Below are 20,091 nucleotides of genomic sequence, written 5' to 3' on the forward strand. Positions count from 1 at the left end.
AAGAGATAACTCAGACAATAGAAGAAAAAAATAAAAATCAAGGTAATAAAATAAAATAATAAAAACAGTATAAAAAAATAAAAAAAATAAAAAAACAAACATTTTTTATAGTTTTTAATTTATTCAAAAAATAAAAAAGATTTTATTCAATTTCTGTGGTTTTTTAAAAAACAATGTAGACTGTTTTCTAAACTTTTTAAATGGTTTTTTAATAAAGGGTAACATGTCATATTGTTAGACTTCTTAAGTCTAACAATATGACATAAATCTATTAATAAAAATATTAACTCAAATCGCAAATTAAGCAGTTTGCAGTATACAAAGTCAAAGTTAGCTGGCAAGCAATTTCATGCTTTAATCCGGAATATTATTCACTTTCTTTTGTTAATAATTGTGCTGGTACATACTGTTTACTACATAGCGAGACTGTCAAAGCAACAAACTTTTGAAAATTTTAAAGTGTGTTCAATTCGCCATTAGGCAAAAAATGACAAGGCATGGTTCCAAGAATATACAATAACTGATCTAGCCTCCTGGCAGGGGTATTCAAAAAATTTAACCTTTATAAATATTTTTAAGAATTTTTGCCAATTTAAGTATGGTTAGTAACAGTTGTCATAACTATGTATAAATATGTTTCAACAACAATCAAAACAAAAGATAGGAGTAACGATAATACTTTGTTTACTTTTTGTAATGGTTTTCGAAGTTTTCTCTAAAGAGTTCAGAGTTTATCTTCCATGAAAGCTATTCTATGCAGATGACTTATGCTTGATTGCAGATACAGAAGAATTAAAACTTCAGTTAAGAGAGTTGGAATATAAGCAAAAAGATTTAGGATAAACATGATCGTGGATGTGTATATTATAGCTTTAGTGGTATAAATAATTTTAAACCTTTAGGGAATACTTTTGCAAAGAGAATTCTAAGATTCAATTTTTAGAATTTTACAAAAAAATTTATATTTATTTCACACCAACTTTCATAGATAGTAGTTATTCATTTCAAATCTACTCTCATAGATTGTGATTATTTATAAATTGCTCTCAGTTTACAAAACATAAAAAGTTTTAAAAATTTGAAAAGTCCAATTTTTTTAAATCTTACAAAATGCATAATACACTAATATAATATTACTAGCTGACTGAATTAGTACAAATATGGGTCTTTGTAAATCTATTCCACACCAGCCTTTTTTATAATTTTTTCTTATATATATATAAATATATATATATATATCCTAGCTTTACAGACCTGTAAAATACGGTTTTTTACCAAATCTACCATTTCTATACTTATCTATTCCACACTGATCATTTCTATACCTGTCTCTTATCTACTTCAATATTTTTTAATAAAATAATTCATTTAAAAAAATTGTTTTAAAAGCAAAAAAATTAACATGCGCACCTTTTTTGCATAGGTAGAGCTTACAAGGGATTTAAAATTAGGTTTGTTTTTCTCCTAAATGTATATCATTGATAGCTCAGTGGTTTAATGCATTGTCACCAGTGTCGTTTCTGGGGGGTTTAAGACCTCCCCTTAGTGTAATAAAATTTTGAAATTTTTTCAATCTTGTTTATATATTAATAGCACAAAAATAATAATATAGCAAAAAAGATTTCTAATTGTTGAGATATTCTTTAAAGTTTCTTATTTTATAGATTTATTATACACCAGTGTACAAAATCTGTCTGCAAATTCAGCATATGCTTTAGACGTTTATTCTTACAGAAATTTGTACATAACGTATACAAATGGCAGAACTAAGAAGAACTTAAACTTTTTAAAGGATAGATGCAGCCTTAGCTATAAAACACTGATCTAAAAGTTAAGTCGAAAAAAATTTTGCGCAGTGACGTCAGTTTGTGGCAAATAAAAAACTTTAATATATAAAGTTTGCTTTTGCATTTATCTTACATTTTTGATTAACTTTAATTATGATGCATAAAGTTACATGAAAAGATATGAAACTGGTATATATTGGTACATATTGGTACATATTGTTTCTAAGATAAAAGTTTGCATTTATTACAATAGTAATAAAAATAAAATAAAAAAAATAAAATTAAGTTTAAAAAAAATTATTTAGTTAAATAAAATAATATTAGTTAAATAAATATAATAATATTAGTAAAAATTAATTAGTTAAATAAAATAAATTAAAAAATAAAATTAGTTTTAAAAAAAATAAAATAGTAATTACTATGTGTAGTTTTTACAAGAATATAACCCATAAAATGATATTTTATATACTTTTATAAAAGGAATTATTCTAAAAAAATCTAAATAAAACCTTATTTCTGTTTTTTTCCCCTAGTTTTTTGCCGCAAATTGACGTCACATATGCCAAAATTGTGGCTTCAATGATATACGAGAAAGCCGCATCTATCATATTTAATAGTCTAAGAAGATGACATAATTTTAGCAGTCAGAAATTATCCTAAGAGAGGCAAATCTAAAATCCAAATTTTCCACTTGGACAAGACAACATGTTTCATGTTTTTTTCAATCTTGTCAATTTTTTAAAAATACGATAACATAAATAAAAAAAATTCAAAACAAAACAGCTTGAGCAAACAAGACTTGTAATTATTAGAAACGTTTTCTAATATTACACATGATTCAGTATAAAATGTTATTAAATATGATTTTTTACAGTTGCATTTAATATATGCATTTATATGTATTGTTTATATTTAAGCACAACTTTATTCCTATGCAATAAGACTGTGCTTATTTAGAAAACCTGTTTGATAAGTGTTGACTAATTGTAATTGGTATAAGAATTTATAAAACAATTTATTTTCTATTACATACATGAATTCAATAGATCAGTGGTTTAATAAGCTGTTATCGGTGTAGTTTTGCAGGGATTTAAATCTGCCCCTTAACACAATATATTTTTTAATTTTTATCATCTGGCCATATATATATATATATATATATATATATATATATATATATATATATATATATATATATATATATATATATATATATACATATATACATATATACATACATATATATATATATATATATATATATACATATATATATATATATACATACATATATATATATATATATATATATATATATATATATATATATATATATATATATATATATATATATATATATATATATATATATATATATATATATATATTTAAGCAAAAAAGTAAATATAGCTGAAAGAACTTTTAATTATTGAAATAAAATTTTTTCTGTATTAAGATTCCGACCATAATTTAATTTCAGACCATCCGCAACTTATTAAGACTAATTACCTAAGCACATTAAGAACATAATTATATCATTCATAACACATGCGCAACAAAATTCTTCTGGTGTTTGAGACTTTTTTGAAAATCCTTCCTTTTGTTAGTGTATAATATCTTTACATGTGCTATGTATATAATATTTAAAAATTATTAAAAGTGTTTTGTTTTGTATTTTTAAAAAATCATATAAAGATTCAAAAAAAATAAAGTTGTAAGTAGTAGGATTCAAACCAAGGCTTCTTCGATCAGAAGCTCTGCATGCTAACTACATGGTCAAGCTTGTACGCTGACATGAAAATGTTAAAACTATATAATAAATAAAAGACTTTAAAAAAAGAAAAGAAATTCTATAGACCTATGGAAATATATTCTAATATTATTCTAAAGAGATGTTGCTGCAACGCAATTTTCAAGTGAAAGTAAAACTGTAAAACATGATGTTTTAGTTTTAATATTACATTATTTGAAGTTTACACAAGTTAGATATTTGCATACACTTTCATTGACTTTTTCTTTTAAACAAATGTGCTGTGACTCTTACTCTCCATTGCCTTGGTTGCAATGGCTCCCAAGGGTTCCATGTCAACACGCTCGAAAGGGCATTACTTCTAACAGCACTACTATTATGTTTGACAATAATATATAGAGATAATAACTAATCCTAATATAATTGTTTAATTGGTTATAACATGATGTATGAAGTTTTGAAAACCTTTTCAAGAGTCATTAATTTGTCAACTTTTAAGATTTATTTTTTTAAGATTTATTTAAGTAATAAAATAGTTATGATGAAAAATATGAAACTAACAAAAAAATTTAAAAGTATAATTAAAAGAGAAAGTAATAAAAAATAATTACAAATCATACAATATGTTTTGTAACTTGAAATTATGCAAAAACTGTGTCTATATAAACAATTGCAAATCATACAATATGTTTTGTAACTTGAAATTATGCAAAAACTGTGTCTATATAAATAATTACAAATCATACAATATGTTTTGTAACTTGAAATTATGCAAAAACTGTGTCTATATAAATAATTACAAATCATACAATATGTTTTGTAACTTGAAATTATGCAAAAACTGTGTCTATATAAATAATTACAAATCATACAATATGTTTTGTAACTTGAAATTATGCAAAAACTGTGTCTATATAAATAATTACAAATCATACAATATGTTTTGTAACTTGAAATTATGCAAAAACTGTGTCTATATAAATAATTACAAATCATACAATATGTTTTGTAACTTGAAATTATGCAAAAACTGTGTCTATATAAATAATTACAAATCATACAATATGTTTTGTAACTTGAAATTATGCAAAAACTGTGTCTATATAAATAATTACAAATCATACAATATGTTTTGTAACTTGAAATTATGCAAAAACTGTGTCTATATAAATAATTACAAATCATACAATATGTTTTGTAACTTGAAATTATGCAAAAACTGTGTCTATATAAATCTAAAAGAAAACTGACAATATTTATTGAGTGCACTCAAAAAAATAGATTATAATAATGAAAAGGCTTCAAGAAGAGATTTTGCATCTTGAAAAATTGAATAAAGTTTTCACAAATATTTTATTGCCTGATTTGTTTAATTTTGATTAAATTTAACTTGAGCCACCTTCTCAAAAAAAAAAAAAAAACGAATAACTTTGAAAGTTTAATTTGCAAGGTTGTAAAATAAAAAACCTAATAAAAAAATCAAATAACAACAAACAAAAAGATGGAAAGTAAAAACTTAAAAACATCAAATTACAACAAACAAAAAATTCATCAAGACTTCAAAAGTAAAAAAAAAGAAAAAGTCAATTAATTATTGCTTGAGGTCAAATTCACTTTTTGAAAATGGAAAAAAACATTGATAACATTGGTTTAGATGATCTAATTAGAGCTGAACAAATTGCATCATCAGTCGTTGCCCTGAAATTAAAGATCACTTCATGGTACAATGAAATTTCACTTCATGGTACCATGAAAAAAGAGCCAATTTACTGGTGGTAAACAATTTTCAGTAATTTTAGGTAACAGATTTCATTAATAAACCCTAAGTTGTTAAGTATGTTTTTAATATTAAATTTAAAAAAATTATTTATTCATGATAAATCAGTTATTAAGTGAACCGACTCTTTAATTTGTTTAGGACAGTCAAAACATGGATTTCATTGGCAAGTACTCTTAAAAGCCAAACCATGGTCATTGATCAGCTCAATAACAACCTTTTTGACATAAAAAACAAAAAACAAACAAACATTCATTGCAAAAAATTTGATGAGCTAATCAAGTATATTCCGCTTGAAAACAGATTATCTCATTGATGATGGTTAAGGATTGTTTTTGAAAATATATCCTGGTCTAATTTACACTGATGAAACATTACTCAAGAATACTATATAATATAGCTACAGGAGTTTTTCATAGAAATCTTAAAAATTGATGAAAAAAAGATGATTAGAAATCATGTGGAGAGATAGAATCAGAAAATCTTGACGAGGTATTACATACGACATGATTGTGTTATTTTCTTTCTTTAACTTTCAGTTAAAGAAAGAAAATAACACAAGATCCTGTATATTAAAAATTGTGTTGTGAAAAATGTCTGACCTGTGCAGGAAGCAAGAACACTATAATGAAAAATATCTATGATGTGTTATTATTTGAAACATAATTCAGAGGTTAGGATAATATATGAATCACTGATATGAATCACTGAATTTAAAGGAAGCATCTGTAGAAATCTAATGAAATACTTTTTTCAGTCACAATGTTCTATAGCAATCTTCATTGTCAACCTTTTGTAACAGAAAACCTTTTACTTAAAGTATCTACAAATGAAAGAGAAAATTTTTTTTTCTAATATTCATCCAGTATTGGCTTTTATACAATATTGTAATTTAATTTAAATATTAAAGTAATCAACAAGAAAACAAACAAAAAGATTTATTCTTTTTTGTTTGTTGTGTGTGTGTGCGTGCGTGTGTGTATACACACACTGTGGACCATCAATTAAAACTCATCAGAAACAAATGATCAAATTAATAAAACTTGAATTTATACCAAAAATTAAATTACAGGTCGTATATGTCTTAAATGTCTTTCCTCTTAGAATGTACAAACTGTATAAACAATATATTGCCTTAACAGAGGGTGAATGGAATATGTGTGTGTGTGTATATATATATATATATATATATATATATATACTATATATATATATATATATATATATATACATATATATATATATATATATATATATATATATATATATATATATATATATATATATGTATTTACAAACATACATATACAATGTATATGTATGTAAAAAACATATATATGTATATTATACATATATATGTTTTTTAATTTGATGGGTATGAACTTTCAAAAACTTTAGTTTATTCAATTAACTCTTTAAAACTTATTTTAAATAATAAATTTTGAATTATTTATTGAACTTTTAAGGTTTTAACTTTTTAAACTAAACCAAGAGTTTTTTTTTGGCTTTTTCTTATTGCTATTTATCAAAAATTATAAAAAAGTTTATAAAAAATTTAATATTGAAATACTGTTTATATGCCTATCCTGTGTAAATGTTCATGAATAATGATGATAATAATAATAAATATAATAATAATAATTATTACTATCATTATTATTATTATGATAACAACTATGCTATATCTTACTCTCTTTGACAGGTTTTGGATAAGCAAGATCAGAAAGTTTTTTCATTTCAGGATCATCAAACACCTTTCGAATAGGTGCAAGCAGCTATATTTAGTAAAAAAAAATCAGAAGTAATACAAAGTAGTATTTTAAAAATAGATTAAAGATATATGTAGATTTAGTATTATAGCAATATTTATTTAGAATTTTTTTATATTATAATAAATATATTATTAACTATAATACTACAATGTATTTAGATTTAAATATAACTGGTTTGAAAAGTTTCAAAATCCCCCCCCCCCGCCTTCCTTCAAAATTGAAATAACTTATTATGAAAATATATAAATAATTAAGAAAAATTTTACATTACAAAATTATTTATGCCTTATTTTAAATTATTATTGTTTCTATTAATAAAAAAATTACCTCATTTAGAAAATTTGTGACAGATGCTTTTAAATCTCCAGGATGTAATTTCTATAATAAAAATGATTTAACTAATGCACAGATTTACTAATTGAAAAAAATAGAGATTGACATGGGTGACATTAATATAAAAACTGACAAATTTATGTGTGAGCAAGTATCTATGCACAACATTATGCCAGAAATGTAAAGAAGAAAGTATGTGCTAAAACCACAACTGAGATCAATAAGATTGTGAACTTAAATATGTATCCATAAGATTTTAGGCCAAGTCTGGATCAAGGTGTTTAGATTACTGGTTCATAATGTTTTTAAATCTTGCCCAAAAACAAGGTTATGACTTTTGTTAATTAAGGTCTGTTAGCTATGCCTTTTATTGGGGCCTAAAAATGCTTTTTATTGGTGCCTTGGTTTAAAACCTAGATTAAAACTGTAACTATAATGTAAAATATTGAAATAGAATAATTCTTAAGACAATTTAAAAAGTATAATTTAATTCAATTTACAAAAGTTATAAGAATAGAAATTTTAGGTTTTGAAACAATTTGTTGTTGTTTTTGCCCAAATTTCAAATACAACATTACTGACTTCAACAAATGATTAAATCAATGTATGAGAAAACATACCTTTATCAACTTTTTAACTACTAATAATTGAGTTTAAGTATTTTTGTTTCTGTAATATTTAAAAGAAATGTTGCAGAAGATAGTACAAGTTATGAAGGCAACAGACCAAAACACTAGACTATAGATAATAATAGCAATAAAGCGCTTTTACAATTAATGTACTTAAGCATGTTAAGGTACAACATGTAATACCATTAGTTCTATTTGCTTAGTTTTGCAAGCACAAGTAAACCTGTTCCTTCTATTTCGAATTATTTAACAACATAATACCCAAGTTTTTTTTCACAATCACTTGATGAAATAAGGTGGATCAAACCATTTTTGGTTGATAGTATGTTGTTTTATTGATAGTATGTAATTGATTGTATGTAATTTTAATTGATGGTTGATAGTATGTAATTTTAATTGCTTTTGCCAATATGCATCACTTTACATTTTGCATGTAATCTACTCCCCTTTTTAAAAATCATTCCATTCACACCATCCACACCTACATTTTTGAATGGTACCATTAATTTTTCCTGCATTTCTACCTCAATGATCTCTATATCACCTAAAATTACGTTTGTAAGGTTCAGAAAATTTTTATTATAGTCATGACTTTATTTAATAATAAGTATATTTTTTTTATTCAAAATTCATGTAACATTTTGTATATATATGTCAGGGATGCGGAGTCCCAAAAGGACTCCGGCTTTATATCTCTACTTTTTCCAAGATTGTAGTGTCCAGAAACTTTAAACATGATTGTTGACTTATGATCTGCTATAGGAAAAAGTTCATAAGATTTAATGACTTGAAACTTATTGTTTTTAAGCCCGGAGTCCTTGCCACCATTATACCTAAGGACTTCGGGTTCAAAAAACGATTGTTCCTCTAACCTAAAAGTCTTAATTTTTTTTCTATTAGTAGTCCATAAACTTATTTATATTTTTAGAGCTCCTGGATACCAAAACCTAGCATAAAGTAATCTGTTTGTGACTTTCAAATCCAGAGTTCTTTTTGGGACTCCGCATCCCTGATATATGCATATATAAACATCATTATGATCAATATGGCCATCATAATCATCATCATCATCATCTTCTCTTTCAGCAAATACTACACCATATAAATACTAAAGTTTATATAAATATGAAAGGATATTGTATGCCAGCATCTAAATAAATAGCAAACATATATGTTTATATCCATAATATGTATGCATAAAGCGCACCTCAGAAGCTTTTATTCCTTCTCGACTAAAAGTTTGGAAGCTTTCATTCCTACTCTTCAATTTAAAGTCAAACCTCATTCTACTCCATACTTTTTGTATAATTTCGTACATGAACAGGGTTTGTGTACTGGTTGGAACACTTTGAGCCGTAATAGCCTGAGAGAAGTAAGGAAGATTTAGCTAGTAAGATTAAGTGTTAGTATAGATTATTAAAATTGGACAGATGTCTAGTAAAAAATTAAAGCTTATGTAGAAGAAGTAGGTACACATATTCCGTTAATAATTGAGAGAAGGTTATAACCACAACTAACTAGCCTCCTTGTCTGTAGCGGCATTTTCAGCCTTGGGAAGGTGAACTAACATATAAAAAATAACAACAAATTAAACCTGCTTTATCTGCCAAGCTATCGTCTCTATTGCAATAAACCAAAACTCATTCTTGCTTGTTTCTTATTCAACAAGTTGCATCCTTTTTCCTGTATCTGTCCCTTCATGCTATAAAAACTTTTAATCCAGTTTTTTTCCTTACACATAAAAAAACCTTATAACTATTAGCTATCTTCATGTTTTTCTTTTATAGAAAACCTACAACTTTTCAAGTCTTCGGTTAATCATTTCCTAATATTTTACTTACTCTCTATTTTAAAGTAACTCATAACTTAATAGTGGTTGCTTGCAATCTTTTTGGAAAAAAATTAGAGTTTGAAAATGTATAAATATATGTCAGTATTTAATAAATAGTAAATGTAACCATAAAGTTATAATATATAAAGCTTTATAAATTTTTTTCTAGCCCCGGCTAATAACCCCTGCTAAATCTTATAGTTTAGCTGGGACCGGGTTTGAAAAAAGTCTCATTAATTGCCAGGGTTAGGACCCTAGTCATTTACAAATGAAAAGCTGTTGTAAACAAACTATAAATTAGATTTAAGACATGTTTAGGTATAAAGAATATCCAGTCAATGTGGCTGTAGCAGATTAAACATTCATACTGCTGGTTATACTAAAGGTTGGTGTATCCATAAAATTCAATCAGGAATGTTGATTACATATGTACTACATAGTCCACAGGCTACGTGCTTAATACATAGCTATTAAACAGAATGCTACTACATTACTTGCTATGTAGGTACTACATAGCTACCGAATGTCTCCTGGCCCGCAACATAGCTACTTTATATAAGATATAATATTCAATATTTTAAATAAATTTAATTAAAATGTATCAAGCCTTAGTAATAAACTTTAGTGATATAAAATCAAAATTTGTAAAATAAAAAAAACAATTTAAACAATTTAAATAATAATTTCAAATTAAATATATTACCTGATTTTTGCGATATCAAACCAAAAATTTAAAACAATTTAATTTGATGTCAGTGAACTAATATCATAACTAAGCGCATTAAATTAGACTTTATATATATAGCCAATTACACGTTAGAGATTCTATTTTAACCAATTACATTAGTTATAATCATTGTACTAAGCTTATTAAATAGTAGCTAATATTAAGATTCTAGTATGAACCAACCTTTTCACTGAATGCTTCTTCAAGCTGAATATAGGTAGAAAAATCAAGGTTTCCACCATTTTCTTCAGACCGAAATATTTGAAATACTAAAGAATTGAAAACACCACAGATGCTTTTAAAGAAAATCAAAAGTTTATAAATAAAGTAAAATTGCAAAAATAAAATTTACAAGAAATTCCTTTATGCTCCATAACTGGGAATAGAACAAATTTGCAGAATGCTAATACACCATTTTCAGTGATATTACCTTCCTCGCAAAATGCCTAAAAATTTTCAAATTTTAGATTATTTAACATAAATGCATTAAATTGTTAATATTTTAATGCTAAAGTTAACATTCCATGTTTTTTGCCAATTAAATTATTATTACTGCATATATATTTGCTCAATTATGTAAATTATGTAATTATTTAAATGTTACTGAAACTGTTGGTAATTTAACAAAATGAATTAGGGTGATAATATATTAAGGTAATATCATAGATAAATATTTATTTGTGACCACAGGGCATGGTTACAGATATATATATTTTTAAATCTTTTAAAAGTTTTTATTGCACACCTTTCAACATATTTTCAGAACATGGTTTGCTATTTTGCACCTGACAAAATGGATCAATTATAACATTAAGTTCATTTTAGTGGTAAGTGAGGAACAGTAAGTTATATCATTTTAGTGGTAAGTGAGGAACATTAAGTTAATAAATATATTTTTATTTTCAATATTAAAGGTTCAAGGTAAAAATAATATTATAACTTTTTTATGTATAACAAAGCTTGATTAAATTTACATAATAAAACTAAGGAAGTTAATTTAAAGAACATAATGGGGTCAAATACATAAACAGGGATACAAAGTACTATTAATTTTAGAGACTCTGGGGTCAAAAAATAGGGACTCCTTGGACTTCAAACTTTTAAAAAAAAACTTTTTGAGTCAATTAACCAGAGTTTTTAGGGATGAAATAGTTCCTGAAATACTAGAGTAGACTGTAAAATTTCAATTATGCTGTAAAAAAATGATTCATTTTTGATTACATTTTTATTAATCAAAAAAGAACTATTTCTTTAAGGTTGAAGGTATTTCTACTAATATAATTTTATATAACAAACTTGTTAACTTTAGGTGAATATGCATTTGATTACCATGCTTCATTTGTTTCTCCGCATATCGACCTTCTCTTATTTTATACCTCTCCTAAAATAACATAACCAGTTAAATAACCCACAAAAAAAAAGTTGTAAAATCGTTTTTATAACGTTTTTATAACTTGTAAACTAATAGTGTATTTAAACCAAAATGTCATAACACGTTTTTATTTAAATTAAATGATAAGTAGCGACTCAAAAAATACTATGAATTTTATTTAGACAACGTGCTCAGACAAATAATAGACTTTGTTTGCTAAACTTGTCAAATGATACATTTTAACTGTGTTTAAAAAGACTTTTAAAAATAATTTATTAGTAAACCCATATCTGTTAGTTTAAACAATAAAACTAAGAAACCGCATTAGAAAATTTTTTTTTAATTTTAAAATCAATGCAGGTATTGAACCTTAGACTTCTTGGTTTTGAGCCAGAACTCAAATCACTGTGCTGCTGCTGTAATAATGGCTAAAAAAGTACTTAAATAAAAAACAATTTTACCAATTAAATATTTACAGACATAACTTTGATGCATATGCTATACAACTTATGCTGATGCTATGTTGGTATAGATTTACAAAGAAATGAATAGTCACTGCTGGTGGTAATGACATGGATTCTGGTGGTTGAGATAATAAAAACTTGGGTTGAGATGATGGTGTTCTAAATGTATTAACAAATTGTAATTTTGACTAAATAATTTTACTGATGTCAAATGGAAACTAGAATTTTAATGGAAATTAGAATCTTACACCATATTGTTAATTAAAAACATCTGTATTAGAGTTTATACTATTATAGATTTAATAACAATTGATTTAAAATTTATTTGAAGAATTTATAGAGATTTAATAAGTTTTACCAAAGTACACAATTAGTATATTTCATTCAACCCCTTAGTTCATTGTTTCCATTTTTAACTCATAGCTTTTTATTTCTTGATTGGCATAAAAAGTTATACAAAGATATCTATACAGATAGCAAATATTATTTTCATTTAGTATTTATTATTTAAAAATTTAAAAAAAAAAATTACTCTTTTTTATTAAAATTGGATATAATTTTATTCTGATAAAAAGCTTACAACAACAAGTCCCAAAGAATAAATTTTGCCATAACAATTTCATTATATCCTTAACTTCATTATTTTAACAAATGTTTCCTTCATTTGGATACTTGACTTTAACTTGACTTTGGTGCTAGTGCATAAGACTTATTTTGATGCTGTGTTGGTGTAGATTTAGAAGGCAATGGCTGATTAAGAATAATATATTAAAAATATTTTTTTTGAGTGATTTTTGATGATTAGAGGAATAGGATTGGTTGATATGTGATGCATTGATTTGTAAATTTATTATGCATTTACAGTTAATTTTAAAGCTCTTAAATTTTAAATCTTTTATTTTAGTTGTATGTATCTTTATCAATTTTTGAGAAGAGAAAATGTGTGCTTTGACGTGTTTGAGAAAATGTGTGCTTTGACGTGCAAATAATTTTTTAGTGATATTTAGATTTGTAGCATTATTCTTTTACTGTTATATTATTCTTAGGGTAATAAATGAAACTAAAGTCAAGCAACAAAACAGGTTCTTAGTAAAAAAAAATTAGTAAAATAAAAAGTTATATTTAATAATCTATTCAATATTTTTATTAGCCAGTAATTTAAACCTCATTATTTAAGCTAGAACTATAAGATGTTTTTGAATTATGTTTTTAAAAATGTTTACAAAATATTTTACATTTTTATCTTTTTGATTTTATGTTTTCATTTGCAATGAACTTAAATTTTATTTAAAAAAGAAAAAAAATGAAACAAAGGAAAGTATTTAAAGGTTTTTTATCAAGTTATTTAGAAAAGGTTTATTTTTTATTTTATTTTTTTAAAACAGGAAAAGAAGAGAAAAAAAAAGTGTAACAGAACAAACAAAAAAAGATGACAACCAAGCAAAATTTTTTATGAAATCTTTTATCAATAAACATTTCATTAATACAATCAGGGATTATCCAGGCAATATTTTAAAAACCGGAAATTATTTACTAAAAATATTCTGAAAAAAACCTGAAAATGTTTTAAAGAAATGACCAGAAAAAATCCTGAAATATATGTTGTGTTTGTAAAAAAATTAATTATTTGTATGCGTGTACAAATAATGTGCATATAATACAAACATCCTTTGCACACTAAAAGTTGTTTCAATACTCTAATTTTTCAAACAAGTTTTATAGAATAAGTTCATCAATGCGTACATAAATTAACTGTTATAGCAGTAGTCACAGTGGAGTGTACCTACATTGACTGACTAAAATAGGAAAAAGCGAATTGGAGTGAACATACATTGCCTGAGAGTTTAGGATATGGTAGGCATTTTTTTATGCAAATGAAAAGTATTTCAATATTTATTTACACATGATATTTAGACTATTAAGATATCCAGAAAAAATTATATCTTTAAAGAAATATCCGGAATTCTGGAAATATTTGGAAAAAGTGTACAATAAAAAGCATGTTAGCCATGCTAAACAGCTGAAACAGTGCTGGTGCTGACTTGTGTACCTTATTGTACTTTTTCCTTATATCTCTATTAATCAATCTGAAAAGAATTATTCGATATTTTATTTTAACAAATCTAAACAGAAAACTTTTTTAACACCTTAAACTCTTTAATTTTTTTTCAGTTAACATTTAATTAAAAGGTTAGGTCAGATTAAACAACTGAAAAAACTGAATGACAGCATAATTTAAAAAAAAAATTTATTTATAAAAAGTATTATAGTACAGTTCACTTCACCCCAATAAGTAAAATATAACTTTATGGTGTGGGTAGAAGGCTGTGCATGCAATTGCACGCTGTTCCTAGGAAGGCTTGAACATTATATATATGTTTTATAATATTTATTTAAAAGTTGTGCTAAAGAAGGCATAACTTATAATCAGAAATATAATTTCTGAATTGAATTTTGTAATGATTTTAGTAAGCTTAAGTTTATTTTTTTTATAAAATAAGAACTTTTTTTTTATCACCAAGCATTTTAACTAAAAAAAAAACCTGTTATAAAATATATCAATTATAAAGTTTAAACTCATTTTAAACTCCTTTTCATATATTTAAAAGAATTTTCAAAATTTTTTTATAAATTTATCACAAAAATGATATTTTTGTTTAAACATTTCTATTAAAAAAAAGTACATACCTTTGAAATTTTTTTTTTAATGAGTTTTTCGTCATCAAGTAAATCAATTTTTGAATCCTAAATCAAAAATCGAACATGAAAATAGATAAAAAATGGGACAACAGTGTTACAATATTAAATCGAATGTAAAATTTGAAAACAGATGGGATAACTGTGGGAACACAACATTGAATTAAATATGAAAATACATAAAAGATAGAATAACTGGTGCACAACTGTGAGATAACAACAAAAATTTAAATCAAAATTTTTTGTTAAACACAGCCAAATCTTTGCTTTTAAAACTGAAAATCGCATTAATTCAAAAACTGAAAATGGCTTAAATAATTGAAAAGTTGCTTACTTCTTCAGATGAGCTCATCTTGCCACCAGTCAATCCAGGTACTGAAAATATATAAATGAAAATTAATTTTGACAAAGACATACTTCACAAAAAATTGCATAATAAAACGACAATTAATGACAAAACATGACACATTAATGACAAACAGCAAGACTAATAATGACAAATCAATGAGTAATGACAAATAACAATAATAATAAATTTTTGAACGTAAAATAAATTAAATGATAAATTTTTTTTATTTATTATTAAATTTATTTTACATTAAAAAAATTCCATTCGATTTAAAAAAAATAAATAAAAAATACCCATTGGATTCATTAAATGAATTCTTTTTTTATAGCCAAGCATAGGAAGATACTAAATTTAAACATAATTTTTGTATAGCTAAAATAGCAAAAAGGTAATATTATATGATAATGAACTTCTTATAAGATTATAAAATCTTTTAAGATTTTTATAAGATAATAAAAAAAATATATAAATAAATATAATAAATAACTCGATAAAATTCTATAAAATATAGTAAATAGTTATAAGATTATAAAATAGATTCATAAATAAATAAAATAAATCTTATAAGATTATAAAATCTTCATCGGTATATCCGTTATCAAATTATCTTCATTATTATAATATTATTCAATACAATCTTTTGATTCAAAATAATTTAATATTATTTGATTTTAAATGATGCCATGTTTTAAATAAAAACTAACCTTCTCAGCAAAAGTAAAAATCTTTCTTTGATCAACTCCTCCAAACTGTGCATCCACATTCAAGTATTCTTCATCAAGAGCCTATGATTAAATACAAAACTATAGAACAATTTTTGAAGCATAAATCAACCACACTATGTAAAAATTCAGCATTTTCAACCAAAAGTAAAATTCTATTAGAGCTGTAAATACAACCATTAAAAAATGATTTTGTTTATTGAAAACTACATTGATGCTTTTTTTTAAGTGACCCTAGTCACTTAAAAAAAATTATAAACAGAAAATTTCCAACAAAAAAATAATATCTATTAACATTTCTTTTATAATCCATGCATTACATTTACCAATAAATTTTCCACAAGCTCAAATAAAACTTTTGTTTGAGTTTGTTTGATTTGTATCCTTAATATTCTAGCACATACTTTGTCATGAAGTCAGATAAAACTTCTTTGTTTATTTGTGTCACCCATCAAGTTTTTTTTTAAAGTCATTTATAATAAAATATAAATCTTCATTAAAGTTTATTTTAATATAAAGTGCATCATTACTAGTTGTAGTTTCCTTTTAAAAATCTAGCCACTAAGTTTATTTATTGGTCCAGTAATGATAGCAGTATTATTAGCAAAACGCCTTCTTTAAACTATTATGTTTGCAAAACACACCAAGCGATTCAGCGGCAAGAAGGAATTCTGTAGCACTAGCAACAGAAAATGTCCAATGGATCCAATAATAGACTATTGATTTTTCATCTTTTGAAGTAAAGTGAAGCAATGTTCAGATTCAATCCGTTTTTTGAGCTTCCTTGAGATAAGTTTATTATCTTACTTGTTCAAGTTGCTCAATTGACTTTGCCATCAACCTCAAAGGTAAACTAGTTCTTTTGTTGTTTAACAATCTATTATTTATATATTATTATTTGATCTCCTTTTTTTTGTGTTGAGATTTTTGATTTTTGATTTTATTTAAGACTTTATGACTTTTGTAAAATTTTTCTGTTTTAATTAATACACTTAGATATATAATAGATTATTAATAGATAGATTTACCACAGTACTAAAGTATATATTTAGTATAATAAATAAGTTCGTTTAAAAAGTTTGATAATATTTCAAGTTATTTTATCTTACAAAAAAATATATATATATATATAATTATTTTTAAAAATAACACGATGTTTTTTATTCTTGACATGTTTCGTCAAATTTATTTACATTTTCAAAAGATTATTTTACAATAATAAAAAACCCTGAAATATATATTAAAAAATAGAAGTCTTTATAGAGAAATATAAACGGACAAAAAATTATACATATGTATAATTTTTTGTCTGTTAATATTTCTCTATAAAGACTTCTATTTTTTAATATACATTTCAGAGTTTTTTATTATTGTAAAATAATCTTTTGAAAATGTAAATAAATTTTACGAAACATGTCAAGAATAAAAAACATCGTGTTATTTTTAAAAATAATTACTTATTTTATGCTATTACGACGTTTAACAAATATATATATATATATTTTCTTGTTTTTTTTAAACATCTTCACTTCCAACAAGGCTGGAGGCAACCACTAATTAGAGTTGGAAATTACTGGAAGAGAAAAGATGAAGATTGTAGAGCAAGTTAACAATTGACAGACGACTTAAAGGATTGCAAATTATATGAATCAGGAAAGCAAGATGAAGGAAGCGAATTCCAAATAACTGATGTTTGAGGAAAAAAACTAGAGGAATAAGAGTTTTTGGAGTATTTGTTTATTATCATGATAAGAATAAATGGTAGTATCATCAACGAATAATGCCACCTTGATGTGAGAATATCTGAAAGATCGTTAATGTAAATTAAAAAGGGTATAGGGCCAAGGATAGAGCCTTGAGGAACCCTTGAAGTTACAGAATAATAAGAAGAGTGCTATCCATTGAGGACACCTTTTATACTACGATTGGAGCAGAAGGATTCAATAATCTTAAAGATGTTACCAGATACACCATAAGAAAAAAAGCTAATAGAGAAGACTAGCATGCCAAACTTTATCAGCGATGACCTTAACCTCTCCACCTTTATCTACTGCACGATAAAACCTATTGGTTATTACTGTTAGCAAATCAGCTGTAGAACGAGAAGATCGAAATCCATATTGTTTTCCAGCAGGCTGGAAAACAAGACTCTGATAAGCACTTGTTGAATAGTTTTGAAAGTATAGACGACAGCTCTGGAGAACACATCTGAACAGACTGAAATAGGTATGTAGTCCGGACCACATGCTGTAGAAGTATTACAAATGTCAAGCAATGGATCAACCTGTTTGTTGGCTATATCAGGTAAAACACAGCTAGTGGATTTAAGAGATGATATTGATGAAAAGTTCTTAGCAAACAATTCAGCTTTGTCTTTAGGTGAGGTGACAAAATCTGAACAATACAAGAGATGTAGAATAACAGATTTGCCCTTATCATAGACACTGTTTAAAATGCAGAAAAGTTACTTTGAGGACCACAAATACTAGTGAATGATAGATTCAGAGAACTTAGTGACAATTGTTTTGTGAATTTTATAGTTTTTGGTACTTTAGTCATTTTGGTTAAAGAACTTGACTTAAAGCACAGACTCAAAGTACTCAGTATACTATTTAATAGTCCAAGCAATTGTCTCAATAGTATTAATAAACCCTAAGCAAAGTAATAAAAGGCTCCAAATGTGGCCTTGACAATGTACAATAAAAGTACAAATAGGGACATCATCTATGCACAACATAGCACTTTTAGTACTCTGATATTTTAAAAGTGTTGATGGAATCAGCCTCTTTGAGAGCTACCACAGACTTTGAGAAATCTGACTACCAGGCAGTCTCAGAACCATAAAACTGAGTTTTAAAGCTGTACTCTCATTAGGAGATAATAGAATGAGTTACCTAGGCATAAAAACAGAGACAGAAACAAAACCAATGCATTGAATCAAAAATATAGCTTTTAACATCCTTAACTGGAAACAATTTATTATAAATACATCTGTGCCAGCCTAATAGATGAAGAAGGGGTGCGGGGCTGGTAAATAGGTAGAATCTGTTTACCCCTTAAGTTTTTGGCATAGGAGGCCAAAAACTTCTACAAGGCAATAGCTGGATACATTTGACATCTACCCAAAATGAGTATTTTTATTGAAACACCATCTCTAGCCTTTACTCAAAGAAGAGCTCCCAAGGCAGAGGGTGTTTTAAGTCGGAGTTGGCTTCTCCTAGCATTAGCCTAAAAAAGTGTATCCTAAAAGGCAGCAGGACATGAAGCAGGTTGTACTGGGTTAAATGTTACCAGTAGCAGGATTTATTATGGAAATATAGGTTAGAAAATTATCAAAGAACTATATAATTTCTTTATTCTTAATCTAATTCTAAATAATTAATTATTATTAATATTATTAAGGTTTTTTTTAAGGTTATCAAAGGACTTTAAAGGAGGTTTTTTTTTAAAAGGGTATTTAAGGTTCTTAAGGAGGAGTGGAAACCCTCTAATAAGGTCAGATCCATGTGCTAAAGATGGAATGTTAGGCTTACCTTTGTTAATGACACTCATGATTTGAATTAAGTGAATACAAATTTCAATATCTGGTAATGCTTCTGATCTTAAAATTTATAGTTTTTAAAAAATCGTAATCTTTGTTTTATCACAAAACTAAATAGTTATTGTTCAATAAATAAGATATACACTGATCTTGAAATTATAATATAAAATCTCATAATAAAACCATATTATTATTATTAAAAATCATAGCTTAAACTTGATATTTTAATTCATTTGATAAATCATTAGATAAAAAGAGAAAATAAAAAAGCATATAGTACAATGCAATATTAAAAATACTACAACCCCCATTCATAATAGTGTTAAAAAATGGTGATAAA

At 25.4% G+C, this 20,091-nt stretch overlaps 1 protein-coding gene across 1 annotated transcript in view; it reads right to left on the minus strand.

Moving 5' to 3' along the window:
- Window positions 1–20,091, minus strand: part of LOC100204641 (tyrosine--tRNA ligase, cytoplasmic) — a 56,440-nt gene that overhangs the window by 6,329 nt on the left and 30,020 nt on the right. The window contains exons 7-14 of the mRNA XM_065792115.1: window positions 16,193–16,273; window positions 15,782–15,833; window positions 15,474–15,514; window positions 15,131–15,187; window positions 10,959–11,052; window positions 10,790–10,875; window positions 7,414–7,464; window positions 7,005–7,089 (exon numbers count right to left, since the gene is read on the minus strand). Coding sequence (XP_065648187.1) covers window positions 7,005–7,089; window positions 7,414–7,464; window positions 10,790–10,875; window positions 10,959–11,052; window positions 15,131–15,187; window positions 15,474–15,514; window positions 15,782–15,833; window positions 16,193–16,273 — 547 coding nt within the window. The remainder of the gene's footprint in view (window positions 1–7,004; window positions 7,090–7,413; window positions 7,465–10,789; window positions 10,876–10,958; window positions 11,053–15,130; window positions 15,188–15,473; window positions 15,515–15,781; window positions 15,834–16,192; window positions 16,274–20,091) is intronic.

Source organism: Hydra vulgaris, chromosome 03, assembly GCF_038396675.1.
Source record: "Hydra vulgaris chromosome 03, alternate assembly HydraT2T_AEP".
Taxonomy (NCBI): Eukaryota; Metazoa; Cnidaria; class Hydrozoa; order Anthoathecata; family Hydridae; genus Hydra; species Hydra vulgaris.